The sequence below is a fragment of the Saimiri boliviensis genome, chromosome 15 (genome assembly GCF_048565385.1).
Source record: "Saimiri boliviensis isolate mSaiBol1 chromosome 15, mSaiBol1.pri, whole genome shotgun sequence".
NCBI lineage: Eukaryota > Metazoa > Chordata > Mammalia > Primates > Cebidae > Saimiri > Saimiri boliviensis.
In genome coordinates, this window is record NC_133463.1 from 88,988,583 (window position 1) to 89,012,205 (window position 23,623).

At 55.7% G+C, this 23,623-nt stretch overlaps 1 protein-coding gene across 3 annotated transcripts in view; it reads left to right on the top strand.

Moving 5' to 3' along the window:
* The first annotated feature begins 22,680 nt into the window (after positions 1-22,680).
* Positions 22,681-23,623, top strand: part of DENND3 (DENN domain containing 3) — a 71,173-nt gene continuing 70,230 nt past the window's right edge. For all 3 annotated transcript variants that reach the window (XM_039464531.2, XM_074387215.1, XM_074387216.1), the window contains exon 1: positions 22,681-22,900. In XM_039464531.2, coding sequence (XP_039320465.1) covers positions 22,799-22,900 — 102 coding nt within the window. In that variant the 5' untranslated portion in view covers positions 22,681-22,798. The remainder of the gene's footprint in view (positions 22,901-23,623) is intronic.

Consider the following 23,623-nt stretch of genomic DNA (forward strand, 5'->3'; position numbering starts at 1 on the left):
TGTCCCAGAAAACCCTCTGGTCCGGGCAAAGCGGGCAGGTGGTTGCTGTGTCATGAACACGCCCCTGTGGCTTCCCCCTTTTTCCTGCCCTTCCGCACTGCCCTCCCCCCGGCTCGCGGGGCCCGCTGCCCAAATAAACAGCTTGCAGCTGGGATCCTGTCTCATGGTGGGCTTCTGGGGAACCCAGGCTAAGATGGGCAACATTCGCCTTGCCCGCCATCTGTTCCTGATTTGCAGGGAGCTCTGCACTGTCTTCCCGGCTCCTGCTGGCGTGTCCCCTGGGCTGGTCCTGGGGATGGGATGACCCGCACAGCTCTCGCCTCGCGGAGTGCATGGCGGTGGATCTGGGAGCAAGGGCCAGCGAGAGAGGGGCTGGACATGGGTGCCCGGCCTCTGTGCTGAGACCCTCTGAGGCTGTCGTGAGGGCCTAGGGTCCTGTCCCGGGGAGCGTGGCTGTGGCAGTGGACGCCTCTTGACATGGCGGCCCTGAGGCCTTGTGGCTGAGCGACCTTCTGACCTCCCGCCGGGGGCCTGGAGACCCAGGGCTTGACAGCAGGCGCGGCCCACGCTGGGGTAACAGCTCCCTCGCGGGCCCTGCTGTGCTGAGGACGCTCCCCCTGGAGGTTTCTAGTGTCCCAAGTTCCTCTGTCTGTCTGTTACTCAGGTGAGGCTGCGGAGGCTGGGAAAGTGACCCACAGCTCCTGTGCAAGCCATGCCAGCCCGGCCTGCCACCTCCGCCCCTCCCCCCGCCCAGGCCCTCATCTCCTGCAGCCCCAGGGGCCTTGAGAGGTTCAGAAAGCAATACCCCAAAATGAAGGACTCAGAAGCAGCCTCAAAAGCCAAAGTTGGCTGAGTGTGGCGCTCACACCTGCTATCCCGGCACCTTGGGAGGCTGAGGTGGGAGAATCACTTGAGGTCAGGCGCTGGAGCCCAGCCTGGGCCACATAGTGAGAGCCCCATCTCTATAAACAACAAAAGAAATGAGCCGGGCATGGTGGCGTGCACCTGGAGGCCCAGCTACCTGGGAGGCTGAGGTGGGAGGATCGCCTGAGCCCAGGAGGTCGAGGCTGCAGTGAGCCCTGATCACACCACTGCACTCCAGCCTGGGTGACAGAACGAGACCCTGTCTCAAAAAAAAAAAAAAAGAGCCGGGCGCGGTGGCTCAAGCCTGTAATCCCAGCACTTTGGGAGGCCGAGGCGGGTGGATCACAGGGTCGAGAGATCGAGACCATCCTGGTCAACATGGTGAAACCCCGTCTCTACTAAAAATAAAAAAATAAAAAAAAGTAGCTGGGCATGGTGGCACATGCCTGTAACCCGAGCTACTCAGGAGGCTGAGGCAGGAGAATTGCCTGAACCCAGGAGGCGGAGGTTGCGGTGAGCCGAGATCGCGCCATTGCACTCCAGCCTGGGTAACAAGAGCGAAACTCCGTCTCAAAAAAAAAAAAAAAAGAAAGAAAAGAAAAGAAAAAGCAAAAAAGCAGAAGAGCTGCCCTCCTGTCTCAGACCCATTCCCTCACAGGGCTAACCCTCTTCCCCAAGGCAGGCCCTGGAAGCCAGAATCCCTTTTGCCCAAAGGCAGCCATAAAACCTAAAACTACGACTCAGACTTTCTCTCTGCCTGTCTGTGTGAAAACTGGCCCCAAAGAAACAGTCTGACTACCTCGTTTGACTGTAGGTCCGAAGACCTCCGTCCCAGAAAGGGCCCGCTCCACAGCCTTCTGGGAAGGATCCCAACACACGAGTTCAACAGAGTATGGAGTGTGTGGAAACAGGACTGGATGAAAAGGGCTGATCTGATGTGAATGGACAGCAAGGAGGCCTCAGGCTGCAGGAGGGACAGGCGGGTGGCTGGAGGTACCCGTAGGGCCCTGTCCCCTCGAGCAGCAACCCTCCTCCTCTGCTCCCAGCCCAGCTTCCTAGGGGTCTCCTGTGCCAGATCCCAGAGAGAGACAGAGCCACGCTGATGAGCCAGGAGACCCAGCACAGGTTACAGGGACCCCTGTCAGACACCACCCCGGCCAATCAGCTCTGACCGCGGCTGCAGGAGTGAGGGGGTGTGGGAGGCGCAGGGACTTCCCCAAACGGGTCCGGTGTAGCCTGCAGGAGTCGGGGTGTGAGCTCTTGAGGAGGGATACGGGGGAGCTGGGACCCCCAAACAGCTGTCAGACTTGAGGATGTGTCTACACGACCACGGCAGGGAGGTCGGGTGGAGCCTGGGATTCTGCATTCTTTTTTTTTTTTTTTTTTAGACGGAGTTTCGCTCTTGTTACCCAGGCTGGAGTGCAATGGCGCGATCTCGGCTCACCGCAACCTCCGCCCCCTGGGTTCGGGCAATTCTCCTGCCTCAGCCTCCTGAGTAGCTGGGATGACAGGCACACACCACCATGCCCAGCTAATTTTTTGTATTTTTAGTAGAGACGGGGTTTCACCATGTTGACCAGGATGGTCTCGATCTCTTGACCTCGTGATCCACCCGCCTCGGCCTCCCAAAGTGCTGGGATTACAGGCTTGAGCCACCGCGCCCGGCCTCTGCATTCTTGACTGGCTGGGGCCGACGAGACACTGCTGGTCCTCAGACCTCACTTTGAGAAGCGAGACCTTACAGCACCACCCAGAGTTTTTTCTAAAAGGAAAACTCAGTGTTTTCTTCAATGGGGGAAAAGTTCACATCACAAAATTAGCCATTAACCATCTTGTGCACAGTCAGCAGCACTTAAACGGCACTCACAAACTTCTGCTGCCACCTCTGTCCGGTTCCAAGACAGCTCCATCACCCCAGAAGGGAGCCCCAGGCCCACCGGCAGTCACTCCCCACTTCTCCCTCCCCTAGCTCCCGGCAACCCCCAGTCCACGTTCTATCTCTTTGATCTGCCTCTTCTGGACGTTTCATAGCAATGGAATCATCCGAGGTACGGGCGTCTGTGGCTGGCTTCCTTCATGTGTCTTGATGCTCTCCGGGTTCACCTGCTGCAGCATGAGTCGGCCTTGATCCCTTCACACAGCCGGCTACAGCCCCACTGAATGGAGATACCCGATGCTGTGTGTTCATTTCTCTGTTGATGGAAAATTGAGTAGTTTCCACATCTGGGCCGTCATCAATAATGCTGCTGTGAACATTCACGAGCAAGTATCTGAAGCCCAGTTTCAGTTCTTTCGGGTGTGTGGCAGATGCCTGCCCTGGGCCGCCGGGTCCTGTGGCGGCTGTGTGTTTCACCCGTTCAGGAACCAACAGTCAGTTTTGAAAGCCGTGAATCTGCTCGCACCTCCCACGTTTCAGGAATGTAGATTCCACGCCTCCGTCCGGTGGCGGCGGCGTGCCCATCACGAGGATGTGGACAGCGGCACGGCTCCTCCACGGCAGCATCTTCTTGTGCCTGGCTGGTGGTTTTTTTAGGTAAATTCCAGCAGTGAAGATGTGAGGTCAGGTCACTGTGTCATATCACGGCTTCCCTTGGTGGGGTGCTACCAGGGCTCTCCTTTACTGGAATCTATCAGCCCTAGTTCCTCACATTTTCCACATTCTGTTTTTGAGATGAAGTTTTGCTCTTGTTGCTCAGGCTGGAATACAGTGGCGCCATCTTGGCTCACTGCATCCTCCGCCTCCTGGGTTCAAGTGATTCTCCTGCTTCTTCAGCCTCCTGAGTAGCTGGGATTACAGGTACCTGCCACCACGCCTGGCTATTTTTTTGGCGTGTTTAGTAGAGATGGGGTTTCACCATGATGGCCAGGCTGGTCTTGAACTCCTGACCTCAGGTGATCCACCCACCTTGGCCTCCCAAAGTGCTGGGATTACAGGTGTGAGCCACCGTGCCTAGCCGCTCCACATTCTTTCTTTGTCCTTGCCAATGTAGTAGCAGGCGGCATGGACTCTGGAGACACAAGGGTGAAGCCGGTCTCTAAAAATGCTGACATGCCCTTCTCTGCAAAAATCTGGGTCCTACATGGCGTTAATGGTGAATTCTCTGGGCGCTGAGATTACAGGCGATTACTGTTTTTTTTGCCGGTTGTTTATCTGTATTTTCTATTTTTTCTATAATGAACATGTATTACTTGGGTGATAAAAGTAAGTTTTGGCTGGGTGTGGTGACTCATGCCTGTAATTGCAATATCGGGAGGCTGAGGCAGGAGGATTGCTTGAGCCTAGGAGTTCAAGACCAGCTTGGGCAACATAGTGAGACCCTGACTCTACAAAGAATAGAAAAAATTAGAAGGGTGTGGTGATGTTCAACTGTAGTCCAGCTAATTGGGAGGCTGAGGAAGGAGGATCACTTGAACCAGGGAAGTCGAGGCTGGGCTGTGATGGCACTACTGCATTCCAGCCAGCCTCTGTGACAGATACTGTCTCAAAAAAAAAAAAAAAAAGTTTTAAACAATGAAGTGGGGACGTGCCTGGGACCTCTCCTCACAGGAACCCATTAGAGGACAGAGCTGATCCTTCCAGCCCGTCTGCCAGCCTTGTGTGGGTTTTGGGGGCACAAACCCATCCTTGCCTTTGGCTCTGAGGCTGTCCTGGCAGTGCTCGCCAGCAAGAAGGTGGCAATGCTGGGAACATGGGCTGTCTGGGACCCCAAAAAGCCTCCAGCGTACTGCAACCTCCACCTTCTGGGTTTAAGTAATTCTCCCACCTCAGCGTCCCCAATAGCCACCACGCTTGTTGAATTTTTGTATTTTTCGTAGAGACAGTGTTTCACCCTGCTGGCCAGGCCACCACGCCCGGCCGTGTTTACCACTTTTAAGTGTGCAGCTCAGTGGTATTACGCACATTTACAACACGGTAGGAGCAGCACCACCGTCATCTCCAGAATAACTGCGTCTTCCCATGCTGAAACTCCATCCCCATGAAACACCGGCTCCCCATTCCCTCCCCCAGGCCCGGTGCCCACCACTCTCCTCGCTGTCTCAGGGGGCTCAGGTAAGTGGAATCCCATGACATCTGCTCTTTTCTGACTGGCTTCTTTCATGGAGTGCCGTGTCCTCAAGCTTTGGACCTGCTGCAGCATGTGTCAGAATTTCCTTCCTTTTTGAGGCTAATGCAAAAATTAACCTTCATGGTGGTGCAAGCCTGAGGTCCCAGCTACTTGTGGGGGCTGAGGTGGGAGGATCGCTTGTGCCGAGGAGGTTGAGCCTGCAGTGAGCTGTGATTATACCACTGCCCTCCAGCCTGGGCCACAGAGCAGGACCCTGTCTCAGGGAAAAAAAAAAATCTGGCTGGGCGTGGTGGCTCATGCCTATTATCCCAGCACTTTGGGAGGCTGAGATGGGTGGATCATCTGAGGTCAGGAATTCGAGACCAGCCTGGCCAACATGGTAAAAACCCGTCTCTACTAAAAAAAAAAAAAAAAAAAAAAAAAGTTAGCTGGGCTCGATGGTGCATGCCTATAATCCCAGCTACGCAGGAGGCTGAGGCAGGAGAATCGCTTGAACCTGGGGGAGATGGAGGTTGCAGCGAACTGAGATTGCGCCACTGCACTCCAGTCTGGGGAACAGAGAGCAAGACTCGGTCTCAAAAAAAAATTTTTTTTTTTTAAATAAAAAAAGATGTAATTGCTTGTCAACAGCGCCAACTTCCTGAGCTATCAGGCTCGGAATCAGCCTTTGTTGTCCTGACGCTGCTCCCACAGTGGCCCCGCAGGCCACACATTCATCTCTTATTCCAGCCAAGAGGCATGGAGCGGCACCTGGCGTGGTTCTGGTCAGTGCACAGGCAAATCTGTAGGGTTGGGTTGAGAGGGGAATCTCCTGGCTCATCTCGAGGATTCGAGGAGATTCCTTCAGGCTTCAATCCACGAATTCTCATGAGTTCCCATTGCATTCCTGGGGCTGATCCAGGAGAGACAGCCGTGAGCAGGGGGCCCACAACTGCGCCTTCTGCTCCAGTGCGGCAGGACCACTGCATGTTGAGAACAGGACGGCAAGGGCAGAATTAATGAAACTTTGCTTCTGTCTCAGGAGGGGTGCGTGTGTGAGGCAAGAACGACCCACCTGCTCTGCCCTGAATTTGCAAAACGTCTTTAAAGAGAAAGGAGGGCCGGGCACGGTGGCTTATGCCTATAATCCCAGCACTTTGGGAGGCAGAGGTGAGCAGATCACTTGAGATCAGGAGTTTGAGACCAGCCTGGCAAATATGGTGAAACCCTGTCTCTACTGAAAACAAAACCAAAACCAAAAATTAGCCAGGCACAGGGGTGAGCATCTGTAATCCCAGCTACTGGGGAGGCTGAGGCAAGAGAATCCCTTGAACGCAAGAGGTGGAGGTTGCAGTGAGCTAACTTCGCATCACTGCACTCCAGCTTGGGCGACAGAGGGAGACTCTGTCTCCAAAAAAAAAAAAAAAAAAAAAAGAGAAAGTAGGAGCCATATGTTCATTCATTTGTTCACTCGATTATTCATTCATTCACTCATGCAAGACCACCCTGGGCCCTGAACCTGCTTCTCAGGGGGTCATACCTGAACACATTCTGTGGGGACTTGCAGGCTGTTGGGGCCCATGTGTAGGGTCACAGAGGACTGGCCAGGGGGTATGCCGAATGGGGTGGGCCCCCAGCTCTGGGGTTCTTGGGGGTTTCAGTGAATTGGCTGCAAAAACAGCCCTTCCTCAGGGCCCCAGGCTTGTCCCCTGCTGGTTCTGCCTCTGAACCAGGAAGAGGCTGCTCCTGGCTCTGTTACGGTGACCGGCTGTCCCAGTTTGCCTGAGACAGCTATTTCTGGGGAAGCAGTGGTGTTAGTGCTAGATCTAGGGCAGTCCCAGGGAAACCAGGATGCTGACCACTCCAGCTCAGCCCACACAGCCTCCCCCATAGGAAGACTTCCTGAGCCTCCCCTCCCCTGGCGTGGCTCCGATGCCCTTGTGTTCTGGGGTCGTCGTTGGGGAATTCTGTGGGGACAGACTGTTTCTGCAGCATTCCGGGGCTGTTGTTGGGAAATTCTGTGGGGACAGACAGTTTCTGCCCCTGTCTGTTGGACAAGCAGTTAAGCCCCTCATGGGTAGAGACCCCGCCTCATCCATCCTTGTGCCTCCAGGGGCAGAACTTGACATCTGTTCTGAGTTGCAGTCCTAGTTACAAAGCAGTGTGTGCACGGGGCGCCCGCAAGGTGAGTCAGGTGCACAGGTGAGTCAGGAGGGGGTGCTGCAGGGGGCAGGTGGGGAAGGAGCCGAGGAGCACCCGGGCAAAGGGGAGGGGAGCTGGGAGGGCTGTAGAATTAGACGTAGCGAGGTTGTCTTGTATGGGAGGTGGGGACTGCTACCAGACGGGCATAGCCAGCTCCCTGTGGCTACAGCGTCAGCTCAACGGGGGAGCCGGGGTCAAGCCAAGACCCTAGCAGGGTCCAAATGGGGCTCCACCAGGCCAGGCTGGGAAGGGGGGCTGCCTGGGGTGGTCGCCATAGCCATGACTAGGAGGCAGATGGGGGATCCGCCCAAGAGGCCAGGGCTACAAAGATGCTGTGGTGGCAAGTGTAGGGGACGAGGCTTCAGGTCAGTGTACCAGTGCTGCTTTCTGCTGCACCAGGCCTCTTCAGGGGTGTGGGCATGGGGGCTGGACTCCCAGCTGCAGACCTGCCACCCGACGCCTCTGAGCCTCCGACTTCTGAAGCAGGACTAATGGGAGTCTGGAGGGCGATAGGAGAAGCCTGTTCAGAGTCTCCTGGATGAAGTGGGCTCCTAGTGAGTGTGACCTGCTGGCTAGCTGGGACCCCTAATTCTCTCTGTGTCAAATGGGCATGCTTGTTCTTCCTTCATGAAGTACAGTGAGGCTTAAGTAATGGAGAGTGTGTAGATGGCTCTAAAACTCGAGTGCTGCTGTCATCAATATGCAGGCCTCTCCGTAAACCAGGGTTCAAGAGCGCTGCAGAGTTTTGCAGACTGTGAAGAAGCCGCGTGCTTCCTGGCATGCATCCTTTATATGTTTCTCTGGGTGTTTGTTTCCAGTTAGAATAATCAATTACACACTTGTCAAGTATTTCAAGTATGGGCTAGTCGGGAAGATTACAGCCGGACATTGGCTGAGAGCGGGTGCTTAGCTCCCGTGATAATGTAGCAAAACCAGGGTGAGAATGAAACGCTCGGGAAAACTAAACCGAGGACTCGGTATTTGTCACCAAATTGTGGCCAGCATTTCTGACCAGTTTGGAGGTTAAAAAGACTTGTGGAGTGATCCGATCATGAGAAACACATGATTTATTTCAGTAAAGCTGCTTTTACACAAACAAGTTTTAGCCTAAAGAAAGATTTCACATTAAGGGAAAGCAGAATTACAGATTGACTCGGCACTTCATTTACATGTCTTTAAAAAGGGGCTCATAAAAATAGCCCCTTTTGTAAGGGGCTATTGTAAGAAAATGATTGTAAGAAAATCCCCACAGTAATTGTAAGATGATTGTAAGAAAAACCCCATAGTAAACACAAAACCACTGAAGCCCTTTTCGTAAATCCTCCTCCGATGTCTGGGTTTGGGGCAGGGTGGGACAGAGCTGGGGGTCCATAACTCGAGAGGCTTTGGAGTGCCAGCACCTTGTAGGCATGTTGCCCACACTGGTCCCCCTTCTGTGACCCTTGGGACAACAACCCCCTTTTAACGTGGAGAAACGCAGTGGTACTTGAAGATCACCCAGGTAGGTTTCACCCAAGAGCTGGGTTGGCTCCAAACACCTTGCTTCTCTCTGTCAGTCATGGCAGAATGTCAGCCTCTCTGAGAAGGAAAGACCAACACCCAAGCTTAGCAAGTCCCAAGACCCGCTTGTAAAATTTCCACTCCACTGGCCTTGGAGTGGAGCCTGTAGCAGGTCACCTGGCCCCTTGGGAGGTCCCAGAAGGCAGGACCCTGGCTGACGTGTCTCCACATCCCTGACTTACAGGTGTTCAGTTAATGTTAGGTAAGGTGGCTTCAGACTTCCGTTTTTGTTTTTTTTTTGTTTTTTTTTTTTTTTTTTGAGACAGTCTTGCTCTGTTGTCCAAGCTGGAGTGCAGTGGCGTGATCTCGGCTCACTGCAACCTCTGCCTCCTGGGTTCAAGCCATTCTCCTGCCTCAGCCTCCCTAATAGCTGGGACTACAGGTGCATGCCACAATGCCCAGCTGATTTTTTGTATTTTTAGTGGAGATGGGGTTTCACTGTGTTAGCCAGGATGGTCTCGATCTCCTGACTTTGTGATCTGCCAGAATTGGCCTCTCAAAGTGCTGGGATTACAGGTGTGAGCCATCGTGCCTGGCCCAGACTTTCTTTTCAAGAGACTCATTACAAGTGGACTAGCGCCATCCAAAAGAAATAGAATCCACTGAAATCCTGTCATTTGCAACAACGTGGGTGGAACCGGAGGCCAATATGTTAAGTGAAATAAGCCAGGTGCAGAAAGACATTTCGCATGTTCTCACTCATATGTGGGAGCTAAAAATTCAAGCTGCCGGGGGCGGTAGCTCACACCTGTAATCCCAGCACTTTGGGAGGCCGAGGCGGGTGGATCACAAGGTCAAGAGATCGAGACTATCCTAGTCAACATAGTGAAACCCCGTCTCTACTAAAAATACAAAAATTAGCTGGCATGGTGGTGCGTGCCTGTAATCCCAGCTACTCAGGAGGCTGAGGCAGGAGAATCGCCTGAACCCAGGAGGCGGAGGTTGCGGTGAGCCGAGATTGCGCCATCACACTACAGCCTGGGGAACAAGAGCGAAACTCCGTCTCAAAAACAACAACAACAACAACAACAAATAAATAAATAAAAATAAAAATAAAAATTCAAGCTACTGAACTCACGGGGACAGAAAGTAGAAGGATGGTTACTGGAGCCCGGGAAGGGTAGCAGTTCGGGGGATAAAGTTAATTGGCACAAAAATACAGTTAAAGCAAATAAGATCTAGTGTTTGACAGCACAGCAGGTTGAAGACAGTCAACAATAATGTACTGCATATTTAAAAATGGCTAAAAGAGTGGAACTGGAATGTTCCTTCCTAACACAAAGAAATGAGGAGTGCTTGAGCTGAGGGACACCCAGCTGCCCTCATGCGATCATTCTGCTTCACTTGCCTGTCAGAACATCACATGCACTCACACATATACACATATAAGAGCGTAGGTACTCATGATAATTAGAAATAAAGTTTAAAAAAGTAAGTGGAATTCGAGCCGCAGATGTAATTTTAGAAACCACATTTAAAAAAGTAAAAAGAGGCCGGGCATGGTGGCTCACACCTGTAATCTCAGCACTTTGGGAGGCCGAGGCAGGCAGGTCACTTGAGCTCAGGAATTTGAGACCAGTGTGGCCAACATGGTGAAATCCTGTATCTACTAAAAATACAAAAATTAGCCGGGTGTGGTGGTGCACACCTGCAGTCCCAGCTACTCAGGGGGATGAGGTACCATTTGAACCTGGGAGGCGGAGATTAGAGGGAGCTGAAATCGTGCCACTGCACTCCAGCCTGGGCAGTAGAGCGAGACTCTATCTCAAAAAAAAAAAAAAAAAAAAAAAAGGAAAGAAACTGGTGAAATTAATTTTCCTGCTATATTTTATTAATCACTATATTGAAAGTACTATGTCAACATGTGATCAATACAAATTAATAACCAGGTATTTTCTGTTCTTTTTCCTGCTGAGTCCTTGACACTGGATTTCACACCCACAGCACAGCTCCATTTGGACACCCCTTGTGGCTGGTTTCTGGTGTTGGCAGCACAGGACTAGAGTCATCCAGAGCCCTGTGCCCAGAGGCTATTCCGTCAGGGTGGGGGTGGCACTGTGGTGACTGGGAGCAGGAGGTGCCAAGGCTGTAGCCGTGGGGATGGGAGAGGGAGCAAAGGGCAGCAGCAGGTCCTGGTGCTCTGACCGTGGGGTTGGAGAGGAAATCAGGGTGGAGAGTCCCCCTCCGGCTCCCAAGCTCTGGGAGGGTCGGGCTGAGCGTGAGTCCACGGTGAAGCACCGGGGCTGTGGGCCTCCCCTGCACCCAGCACCTGGCTGGGTAGGGCTCCTCTCCGGGACCTGGCCCCTGGCCCTGGGGCCTTGCTGCTTTGCTTTGCTTTCTGGAGCCTGGTGCAGGTCCTGGCCTCCCGGCAGTGCTGAATGCACACACGGCTCTGCGGAGGTTTGTGCAGCAACAGCACAGTAGCAGGGCACCTTTGAGACATTTGCTCACCCATTTCTTGAAACAATGCCTTGGAAACAGACAATGATGCACTGAGCCCCGCCTTCTCAGTGATGCCGGATGGAGGGGGCAGCTGGCCTTCCTCTCAGGCTGGGGGAGGGGCTGCCCGCCTCTCCTGGTGGTGGCCGGAAACCGTCGGGGTCCCTTGGTCTGTGTACCTTCCCAGTCTCAGCCTTGTCTCTCCAGGTGTCTCTGGTGGCTTTCCCTCTTCTTATGAGGAGCCATCAGATCTGAGGTGCACCCTGTTCCTGGATGGCCTCATATTTACTGAGCTCATGACGTCTGCAGAGACCTTGTTTCCACATAAAACACATGCAGGAGTTCTGGGCACACTCGGACATGGGGACACTTCACTCCCTCACAGCTTTCGAGGCCTGTCCCAGCCTCCAGCTCCTTCCCAGTTATTCCACAGGCGCTGGTGTGCTGGGCTCCTGCCTGTTGAATCCTGTCTCTGTGCTGGCTTCCCCCAGGACCTGCGTGGATTCGGGGATGCAGAGTGCTCAGGCCTGAGAGGCAGGGACGGGGGAGACTGGGCTGGTGACCGGTGTCCAGCAGTGGCACGAGGATGCCGGGCTGACCCCGGTGTCTGGCTCCATCAGCCAGGGTGGCAGCCATGGTCGCTGAGGTGCAACCTTTCTCTGCAGGGAGCAGGTTTTGGGAAGGAGACTGGTCTGGGTTTTGGATACTGAGCCCCAGGAGGGGTAGAGTCCACGAGGACATGCCTCAGGGTTCAGGGCTCAGGGCTCAGTGCGGGAGGTGGTCTGGCCCCTGACCTTATTGTCCCCTGCCACACTGCTGGCTGGCACAGAGATGTGGTTCCTCAGTCTAGTGCTGGTGTAGGGAACAGCATGAAGCCGAGCGGGTGCCCTGGCCCCAGCTTGCCTGTGCAGCCCGGGAGGGCGGGGTGTGCCCTGGGACGGCGCTGGCTCCGCCGCCAGTAGAATCCAGGCTGATGGTGCTGACCCGATGGTGCCAGTCGAGGGGACGAGGTGGGCGGGAGAGGAGTAGATGAGGGGTGAGGGCCATGGGGGACAGCCGGAGGTGGAGGCAGGGCAGCGGGCTTTGGGAGGAGAGCTGCCGAGCCACCTGCAGGTTCCTGGGACCCTCTGTTCTCGGGGAGTTGGGGCAAGTGGAAGAAGGTGGGAATGGGGAGTGGAGGACCCCTCTCTGTGGCATCTCCACTTGCAAGGGAGAAGGTTCCTAGCCTGGGTGTCGGTGCAGTCAGCAGCGTGGGCCAGAGAACACGGACGGGCTCAGCACTCCTCTCCTTCGGGTCTGACTCCCCAGTGGGAGTGGGAGAGCTCCTGAAACAGGAACTGTGGGCGGGAGCTCGCAGGTGCAAAATCCTGGGGCTTGAGGCCTTTGTTTTTTTTTTTTGTTTTTTTTGTTTTTTTTTTTTTTTGAGACGGAGTCTCACTCTGTCGCCCAGGCTGGAGTACAGTGTCGCCATCTCGGCTCACTGCAACCTCCGCCTCCCGGGTTCAAGCCATTCTCCTGCCTCAGCTTCCTGAGTAGCTGGGATTACAGGCATGCGCCCCCACGCCGAGCTAATTTTGTATTTTTAGTAGAGATGGGGTTTCTCCATGTTGGTCAGGCTGTTTTTAAACAAAGCCGTCCTTAGCTGACTCTCCCCACCAGGTTTTTCCGCATGATTTGATGGAATTCATCTAAGATCAATGTCACCGGGGCCTGCCGCCTCCTCCCTCTACCCGGGGAAGGGCTCCCAGATGCATGGGGGAGGTGCGGCTCCTTCCTTTTCCTGGTGGCGCCTGGAAGATGTGTGTGTTTAGTTCTTGGAAAGATTCCAGGTGCTTGAAAAGGACGTCTCAGTGGGTCAAGGGTGAGTGGGGAATCAGAGGTGACCCACGTCTGGGAGGGCCGCCTTTGGCCAGCACCCCCCACCACGGAGACACAGACTGTGCTCTCTCCCTCTGTCTCCCTCCCTCTCCCCAACTCTTTCTTTCTTCCGATCTCCCTCTGCTTCTCCTGCTGTCTCTCTTCCTCTCTCTCTCTCTCTCTCTCTCTCTCTCACACACACACACACACACACACACACACACCCCCCTGGGTGATGGCTGTTGGTGGCACCGCCCATGGCCAGATGGGAGAGGAGTGACAGGGCTGGGCTTTGCGTTCGGGGGAGAAGAGGGCTGATAGGGGACGGGAGAGTTGAGGTGACCCTCCGGCCTGAGCTGGGCCTGGGGGTCAGGAAGGTGCCTGTGGTCAAGGCCTGCACTGCCTGGATTGTCTCTAGCCTCACCACCTGCTAGTGGGTCAGCACCTCCCGGATGCACGCCCTGCTCTGGGGGGTGGGTGGCAGACACCCCTCCTGGGCTGTTGGGGAAAAAATGTGCCCTGGGAGTTCCCTGGAGGCCGGGGGATTTAGGAGCCCTCAGAGGCTGAGGCTCTTGGGAAGGCATCTTTCCCGCTCAAGGCAGAGGGGAGGTGGCCTTTCCAGCCTGGCCCTGTGGGCACCATCTGCATTTGTTAGCCCATCGGGGCGTTGCCTGCAACCTCTCCAAGTCTCCTTCCCGGGCACTGCGCTCAGGGCCCAGCAGATGCCTCTGCCCTGGGTGCAGGGAGACAGGGAAGCTGTGGGTCCGCCCCAGCGTCTATGCCACCAGGGCCCCACTGGGCGGGTGTTCCCACAGAGCTGTGAGAATGAATGGGAGGAAGTGTCTTTGAACTTTCATCTGGCCCAGGGGAGTTAGGGTTGACTAAGTTTGGCCAGATGGTCTTCACATCCCTTCTAATTATGAGATTCCAGCACGGGAGGTCTTGTCACCCACCAAGCAAACTTTATTTATGTATTTATTTTCAGACGAAGTCTCGCTCTGTCTCTGGGCTAGAGTGCAGTGGCGTGATCTCAGCTTACTGCAACCTCCGCCTCCCGGGTTCAAGAGACTCCCCTGCCTCGGCCTCCCGAGTAGCTGGGACTACGGGCAGGTGCACACCACCATGCCCAGCTAAATTTTTTTTGTATTTTAGTAGAGATGGGGTTTCACCATGTTGGCCAGGATAGTCTCAATCTCCTGACCTCATGATCCGCCCACCTCAGCCTCCCAAAGTGTTGAGATTAAAGGCATGAGCCACTACCTGTCCCCCACCCCCAGCCCCAAGCGAACTTTAGAAACACGTGCAGCAGGGGTGATAGGGCGGGGTGGGCAGGGCCTCTTTGGGAGATGGGGGCAGAAGTCCAGCCTAGGAAGGCTCTGGCCACACCTGGAGGTAGCGCCTTTGAATTTCACTGGGGTTCCTGTGGCGGTTCCTCCCGGGGTGGCTGGTGCCTGGGCTTTGGCGTTGGACCTTCCCAGATGCGCCTCTGCTCCCACACTCACCGCTGTGTACTCCTGGCCCCGTGGCTGACCTAGCTGAGCCTCAGGTGCCTGATCTGTGAAATGGGGTGACAGGGTCTCACGGGGTTGCTGAGAAGATGATAAGAGAATGTACACACACGTGGAACACCTCCAGCTTCAAGTAGATAGGCCACTGGCAGCCATCGTCACTATCACCAGGGTGGCTCCTGGCCATGTCTGCATTTGCCCAGCCTTGCAGAGAGCCAGCAGGTCCTGACCAAGGGAAAGCCTGAAGCCGGGGAAGCAAGGGGTGCCTGGCAGTCACTGAGTGCCACCGCACAGCAGGCCCTGCCCATCTCATCATACTGTTCTGCATGGCAGCCCTGAGAGTTTGCTCCGCCACTTCCCTGCCCTGCAGCTGGGGAAGGGTGGGGTGGGGCTTGTGCCCGGGGCCTTTCTGCCTCCAGTGCCAGTGCCCGTCCCACAGGGACCTCATGAGAAGTGCCCACGTGCAGGGGCTGGGTGGGGGCTCCTGAATGGGGACAAGGGAGGGGTCAGGTCCGTTCAGAGTTGGAGGCCCGAGGGCAGGGCTGCAGAGAGGCATGAAGGACATGAGTTTGTCCCCGACATGGTCGTGGTCAGAAGCAACGTGAGGAGGACCTGAGAGGCGTGGGGGGCGCCACAGCAGGGATGGCGGAAGTTGGGGGGGCAAGTGAGAGAGGGCTTCCTGGAGGAGGTGGTGTCTGAGCCAATGAAAGGCAAGTTAGAGTTGGCCATGGAGGACAAGGGGGCAGGGCATTCAGGGAAGTGGGCATCAGGGGCAGAGAGCGCCTTTGAGGGACCTTGGGAGGTCTGAGCATCCCTCCTGGGCGCTGGTGAGCAGCGCTGCTACCTGACTTCCCCCTTTCTGCCGATTTACTGTCATTTGTCTATTTTTGTTTGTCTTGATTCCCAGTCCGGATGGGTTAAGATAGTTCTTGCATCTGTCCCTTCCTCCCTGACCCAGCACACAGCGGCAGCCAGACCACAGCTTCCTGTCTTTCTTCATACTGAGGAGGAAGAGAAGGTTGCAAGTGAGTGTGGCCACCGGGCCGTGCAGTTCTGAGCTGCCAGCAGGAGCAACGGGTTCCCCACGTCCTTCCTCAGCCCCGGCTTCCTAGACTTTTCTTTCTTTTTTTGAGATGGAGTCTCTGTCTGTGGCCCAGGCTGAAGTGCAGTGATGCGATCTCGGCTCACTGCGACCTCCACCTCCCGGGTTCAAGCGATTCTCCTGCCTCGGCCTCCCAAGTAGCTGGGATTACAGGCACGCGCCTTCACACCTGGCTATTTTTGTATTTTTAGTAGAGACAGGTTTTAGCCATGTCGGTCAGGCTGTTCTCGAACTCCTGACCTCGGGTGATCCACCTGCCCTGGGCTCCCAAAGTGCTGGGATGACAGGTGTGAGCCACTGTGCCAGGAAGAATTTTCTTCAATGGCTTCTCAGGGACCATCAGAGCAGGCAGTGCTGAGAGTTGGGGACAGCCGGCGTGGAAGGCCCTTCTGACCATCAGGCCTCAGGGCTGCGTGGCAACAAAGGAGGCCAGGGAGCACACCCGTTCCCCGTGTTTTCATCATTCTTCCCTGGTCTGGCTCTCTCTAGATCCAGGCCGTTTTCTCGGGGATTGGAGGCTGGGATAGTTGCTTGATACCTGAATTTGGGCAAGTATCTTCTTGGAAACTGGATTGTTTTAGACACAATAGTATTCCAGAAAGAGATGAGACCATCGGCTTTTTTTCTTTTTCTGGTAAAATATTTCATATTTACAAAGAATATATCTAATCAGTATAACATGAACACCCCTGTCCCACCAGCCTAAGGAATAGGGTGCCACCGAGATGGCCGCAGGGTCCCCCAGGGAGTACAGCACGCCGCACGTGGTGTGCGCGCGCGATGATCCTCTGTGCGGTGATCTTACGTACGCGCACTCTGTCTGCTCCTGGTCTCTGTTAAGCAGCGTCAAGGTGTGTGTTGTGCTCCATGGGGGTCAGCGACTGCGACGGGCGGCCCATTGCACAGATGGACATGATACGGGCAGTGGAACTGAGCCTTTATGCTTTTATTCGTCGAATACTCGTGGTACTCCTGTCACTCTGTGTGTCAGCCCCAGGGCCAGCTGACAGGAACATTCACCCACAGGGCTCAGGCGAGGGGCCCAGGGTCACTCAGCCTGTAGGCGCTGAGCCGGGTCCAGGTCAGTGCAGGTCTGAACTCACTACGTGTATTCAGCCCCGCTGTCTCCAGCACCGGTTGGCGCTACGGGAGCCAGCACCGCATAGGCCTGCACTGAGTGCATGGAGGGGAGCTGACTGTTTTTCTCATTCAGGAGGGAAGTGCTGTTACTTTTGTTTTACAAATGACAAAATATAGCATTAGTCCAGCAGCGGCGAAGCCTGGCTGCACATCCCTGGGGGTGCCGCTGGGTCCCCGGCTGCCCACACCCCACCCGCTGGATGTTCCCAGCCGTGGTGGGCAGGGCCTGGCCGCAGGGGTTTGTCCAAACTTTCCACATGGGTCTCACTGGTGGCCAGCGTTGAGAGCTGCCCTCAACACTGCGCGACACTGGGCTCGCCACATGCCCTGTGTCTACGTGAACTTGGCGGGTAGAGGTCACGTGAGCACAGTTAGTGTTTGACAGCGCATGGCTTCCTCTTAGTTATTCGTATTTTAGAGGGAAACCAACTTTTCACAAATGGGTTTATAGCTGATTAGGACAAGAGCGGGCTGCCTGAGCAGGCCAGGGACACTTGCCCGTGGCGTGGTTAACAGTGACGTTCACAGCACTGGTGCTGTTTGCTGGGACCCCGCCACGTGACCGTTCTCACCGTGGATGGTGAAGGGCTTGTGCCCTGGTGTCTACTCCCCAGAGCCTGCGGCATCCATGTTCTCGATTTCTCCACAATGCTCCCTCCCTTTCCCACCACAGGAGAGGCGAGAAAGGCTCAGGCCTAAACGTGACAGCACACGATTGCTAAACACCCACACGTGCACATACACAGACACACACACGGCTTTCAGGATGGCTCATTTCGATGTCCACAGTCCTGCCAAGGTCAACCTGTCCCATACCAACCCCCGCCCCCCTGGGACTCCGCCACACCCTGCCTGCCCCTGCCCCTGCCCCTGCCCCTGCCCCTGCCAGCCTGGTGCTCCTGGGCTCTCCCCACGCGAGTAGGACCTGCTCTGTGAGCTCTGGGGACACAGCAGGGACATCTCAGCTATAGGCCTTGCCCTCAGGGCGTGGACACATCCACTGGAGGACAGTGGGGTCAAAGCTGTGGTGGTGGAACAGGAGGCGAATCTCATCTGTGGAGTCAGGGAATGGAGACGTGGGCGGCCCCAGCCCCCTCCCAATTGCCACCCCGTCCCAGGGCTCCTGACTTGCCTCCTCCCCCGCTTCCTGCTGCTCCCTCATGGCCTGTTCGGATCCTCTGCCCTTGCCAGGAGACCGCAGGATTCATGTTCACCTTCCTGCTTCTTCCTGCAACCGGAGTCCCCTTTTTCAAATATCAGTCTGGCCCATTCGTCTCTTGGTCAAAGTCCTCACTGGCGCCTCTCCACTGCTCCCCTCGGTGTGGACAGAGCACCTGTCACGCACTGGCACTAGGTCAGGGGCTAAGCAGAGCAACGAGCATGAAACAGACACTTCTCTGCAGCAGCAGTGTTGGTGCCGTGGCCTCTGCCGGGGCTGTTCCCACTGCTGAGCCTGCCTTGCTCTCTGTGCCTTTGTGCCCTGAGAAAACGCCTCTTTCTCTTCCATAGCTAATTTCCTGTGTTCTCTTCTTGCCTGAGTCTCCCGCTGGGGAGGGGTCCAGCTTCTCCATTTCCAGGGCAATTTCTGCTTCCCTCTCTCCCCTGAACACACATTTTCTGCACCGTGAGCTCTTTGTGGTGGGGCGGGGGGAGGTCTGTAGTTTTATTGTATTCTTCTGTGTTCTTAGCTATTATCGTAAGACCAAGCATATAGCACGTGCTCAATAAACATCCCAAGAGAAATAGGGAAACCAAGGCTCGGGAGGTTAAGGAACCTGCAAGGTCAGAGGGCTGGTAAGAGCAGGGCTTGGATTTGGAAGTGTTTGCATGTGACTTGCACTATGGTAGCACGCTGTCGCCATAATGCCACTAGAGAAAGCTGCTCATTCAGACTTAGGTTTCTCTTTGCTTACAGATATGTGATTATACGTTCCCAGAAAAGCTGAGACTTGGCATGCATTATTGCTTGGAGATCCAGCTAACCCCTACTTCAACATTTTTGGGAGGAACACATAATCCAAATGTTCCAACTCCGGCTGTAACGTGGTAGAGTGCATCCGAATACTACACACGCTCCCCGGAGCAGGGATTGTGTGTTTGCTGTGTGTGGACATTCAGTACTGCGTACTCTGGGGTTTGTGTGTCAACCTCACCTGCTCCCAACTTGCCATCAAGCTGGGAGACTGGCCCCTGCGGAGAATTCCTGGGAACAAGGACAGCAGAAGGCCACGCCGACTGCACCCCTATCACTGACCATGGTCTATGTGACTCAGGATCCTCCAAGCATTGTGCAAGGTCAAATGCCAATATTGGATCAGGATTTGCACCACGCCACTGAGAATGAAGCAGGGGGGAGGGTTCTAGAGTTCAGCGGGGGAGCTGGGGTAGGGGAGGGAGGGCTTCCTGAAGGTGCTGTGTGAGTAAGGCCTGGAGGACAAGTAGGTGGGCTTCAGACTGAGGAGGAAAAGTGCCCTGGGCAGCGACGGAAGGGCGCCTTGCAGGGAGCAGTAAGCGAGTCATAGTTGTGCCAGAGAGGTGTGACTGCAGCACTTCTTTGAGGCCAGACTGTGATGGGCCTCGCAGATGCCCCGCAGTGTGGCCTTTAATGCATGTAGGAGAGCTCTGGTCTGTCCAAACTGCTCTAATAGAATCATCTGCTGGCATCTTTCTGTTCTCAGCACAGGGCTTTTCCACTTCCAGGGGCATATTTGATTTTCCCAGCAGCCTTGCAAGGTGGGCATTGCCTTTTTTTTTTTTTTTTTCGTTTTAAATGAGATGGAGTCTTGCTCTGTCATCTAGGCTGGAGTACAATGGCATGATCTTGGCTCACTGCAACCTCCGTCTCCCGGGTTCAAGCAAGTATCCTGCCTCAGCTTCCTGAGTAGCTGGGATTACAGGTGTGTGCCACCACACCTGGCTAATTTTTGTACTTTTAGTAGAGATGGAGTTTCACCATGTTGGCCAGGCTGGTCTCGAACTCCTGACCTCAAGTGATCCGCCTGCCTTGGCCTCCCTAAGTGCTGGGATTACAGCCACTGCACCTGGCTCTGAATATTACTTCTTTATCAGGTATATGAATTACAAATAATTTCCCTTATTCTGTGACTTTTTCACTCTCTTGGAAGAGTTTTTTGATGCACAAAAGTTTTAATGTGATGAAGTCAATTTAACTATTTTTTTCTTTTGTTATCTATGCTTTTGAGGTCATATCCAAGGAATCACTGCCAAATCCAATGTCATGGAGCTTTTCCCTTCACGCTTTATTTTTTTTTTAAAGAATGTTAACACCTAAAACGCTGATAAAATGTTCAAAGGTTATTGACATCCTGGAGTGTCCCCATGAGCTCCATTAAAAAAATTCAAGCAAAATTCCCACACCATAAAATCTTAAAGTGAACCATACAGTATCATCACATTCACAATGTTGTGCTTGCCTCTCTTTGGGTCAGTACTTTATAGTTTATAATTATGTTCATTTCTATTTTCTTGTTTGGTCTTCACAGTGTCCCTGAGAGTTAGAGCAGTAAACCCATTTCACAGGAACATGCAGGGAAGGAGAGTCACGTGCTCTGAGCCCACGTGCAGTGAGCACCGGCCGTGTTTGCAGGTTTCTTGTATCCAGCATGAGCTTTGCTTTCCTTGACTCTAATGTGGGGCAGTGCTGCCCACTGGGGCAGATGTACCCGCTGGCTGGGATCTCCGTGCCCACCTTTCCTTCTTCTCTAGGTCCCCTTATCTGTCCCCTGCCTCTATGAGACTTTTCCACCTATGAGTTTGATTATGAGTTATCTCCACCTTGTATCTCCAAACCCATCAGCAATTTCTCAAGGATGGGACAAAGCTTTCTGTAGGCACCTTGGAGGGACCTGTGGCATGAGAGATGGGAACATATAAGGAAGCACAGAGCTGGGAGCCCCTCAGAGGTCATCTGGCCCAATTCTCTGGTTTTAAGGAGGAGGAAAAGGAGGCCTAAAAGAGTGGACTGCAAGCTCTGTGCACCACTGCAGCTCTCTTCCTTAAAGTATTCTGCCTCTTGGTGATAAAGGGACAGCAGAGACCCACTCTTGCTAGAGCCTTACTGTGTCCTTGTGGCAAGAGCAGCCATGAGTTTACCTCCCTTGAATCTTGACCGCTGCCCCCCAGGAGGATGTGGCTTAGAGCTGCTGAGCTCACCGGTCACACAGCAACACAAAAGAGCTAGATCCAGGTCCCGTGTCCCCTCAGGGGGTGACTCCTGCCTCCAGCCCCGAGAGCCTCTCTCCTGTATGCTGGGGATTCCCAGGCCATGGACGCAGGCTGTGCACTTTGCAGAGGCTGCTGAAAACGAGGCCACCCAGGTCACACGAGGTGGCTGACGCCTGTAATCCCAACACTTTGGGAGGTGGAGGCAGGTGGATCACCTGAGGTCGGGAGTTTGAGACCAGCCTGGCCAACATGGTAAAATCCCATCTCTACTAAAAATACAACAATTAGCCAGGTATGGTGGTGCGCACATGTAATCCTAGCTACTTGGGACGCCGAGGCAGGAGAATCTCTTGAACCTGGGAGGTGGAGGTTGCAGTGAGCCAAGATCACGCCACTGCACTCCAGCCTGGGCTACAAGAGCAAAACTCTGTCTCAAAAACAAACAAATAAACAAACAGAAAAACAACAAAAAACTGAGGCCACCGTTGATAGAGACAGGCAATTGTGAGTGAAATCGGTGTTTCTTTTGAAGTCAGCGACTATAGAACTTCGGCCTTGGCGAGCCAATGAGAGCCATGGATGCCAGGCAGCCTGCAGGCCCGAGGGAGGAGACTCACAATCTTTAGGTTAACAAGTGAAATAGATGCCAGGCAGCCTCCAGGCCAGTGGAGTCTCATGATCTTTAGGTTAATAAGTGGAATAAAACCTGTGAGTCAGGCTGTGAGTCAGGAGGAGAAATTCCTCCCTCCGGGCGCCTCCTTCTCAGGTTGCCTTGCTTTGTACCTACGGTTCCTTCGGCTGATGACAGATGTTTGACATTATCATTAGGCATTTAGAGTTTTTGCTTTAAAAAAAAAAAAAATAGAATCACAGATGATCAGAAGTGGAAAAGTCCCTGTGGAATCATTTCCCATGGGTTGCACAGATGGCTGTAGCAGGGTCCAGAGAAGGGAAGGTCAGTGGGGACTGAACCTCGGCCCCTCCCGGCTCTGCAGCAATGACCCGGCAGCAAGCGGGCCTCCCGGGCTCGTGGGCTCCCCTCTTTCTCTGGGCTCAGCCTGGGGCTGGAAGAAGCGCGCGGCCCACCGGGCATCGGGCCAGGCCTGGAGCTGACCAGGGAAGGGCCCTGCCAGGCCCTGGGCCTCTGACCCTCAGTCCCGAAGCCTCCCTCTAGCAGCGGTCCCTCAAATCCGTGCTGGACATGGCCGGCCCAAGTTTAATCCTGCAGAGTTTTAACCAGGACTGGATCTTTCCACCCGCTTCCCGCCGGCTCTTCCGGCTGTCCACACCCGGCCCACTCCGCTGTCCCGGCACTGGAGGGGCTTCCCGGAGGCGGCGGCGGGCAGCGCGTCCGGTCTTTGTCCCTCCACGCTCTCCAGGGTGGGTCCAGGGGCTACCAGATCTGGGGATCCTTTGCGCCCTGGAGCCCTGGATGACGTCGCCCGGTACCTGAGGACCCCGCCCGTTCCTCCCTCGGTTCCCCGGGGAGGGGGCGGCCGGCGGCGAGGGGCGGGGCCGAAGGAGGGGGCCGCGCGCTCCGACGCCGCGCACGCGCCAGGGCCCGCCAGCTGGTTCGGAAATGAGGACCCAGCGCGGGTCTCCCGCAGTGCCCGCCCCAGGGCTGGCCCCGCCCCTAAGTCCCCGTCCCCAGGGCCGGGCCCGCCACTCCAGGCCCCGCCCCCAAGCTCTGTCTGCCCGAGGGATCCTCCGGGGCTCTCCAGGCCCCGCCCCGGCTCGGGCCCCGCCCCCAGGCCCCGCCCCTTCCCCGCCCCGCCCCGCGGACGGAGCTCGCGGCGCACGGGCCCGGAGGCGGCGCGGCGGGTTCCCAGGGGTCTGCGGCCGGCGGCGCGGCGGGGGCGCCCGAGCGCTGTACCCGCAGCGGGCGGCGGGTAGCCATGGCGGAGGCCGCGTCGCCGCACCTGTCGCTGCCCTCGGGGCTGCTGGAGCTGTGCGCGCTGCTGGGCGCCCGCCGGGACAGCCTCCGCGGCCTGGAGCAGGTAAGGGGCGGGCGGGGAAACTGAGGTGGACGCGGGCCGCGCGCGAGGCGGCAGCCGGGGCAGCGGTCGGAGAGCGGGCGCCCGGGAGCTCCGCGGGGCTGGCGCGGACTTCCTGAGGGCCGAGGCCCCGTCCCCCGGCGGTGACCCCGCGCGCCTGCGGCGGGGACCGCGCCCGGGCTCAGGCAGGTGCCGCGGCGCAGCGACCTCCTCCCCTCCCCTCTCCCCGCCCTGCGCCCTCGGCTGCGAACACGGGCTGCCCAGCTGGGACTCTGGGGGTGCCGCGTCTCGGAGCGTCTCTGGGGCCTCTCTCCTCGGTCGCCCCCATCTGGGGCAGGTGCTGAAGGTGGGGTGCGCCAGACAACGGGCGGAAGCCGCCGGAGCCTCACGGTCTGCCGGGCCCAGGCTACGCAGGGGCGTGCTGTCTCCCGGGTAGGGGGTGCCGCCCCGGGCACAGAATGGTGCGAGTGAGGCTCCCCGTTGGCCGCCCGCCTGGCGAGTCCGCCTGTGCCGCTTTGCGACGGAGCCCAGAGCTGTTTTTCTCACTTGCGTCCCCCCTCCGCCCTTCCTCCATCTCTGCACCCTGGCAGACAAAGTGACAACGTCGTCTCCCTTCTCCTGGGAAAGCGGCGGTTTTGGAAATTCTCGTTTTCCTTTTTCTTCCCCGGCTGTTCTGAATTCCGGAACGCTGGCTCTCCCTGGAATCCCTCTGTGGCTCTGGTTTCC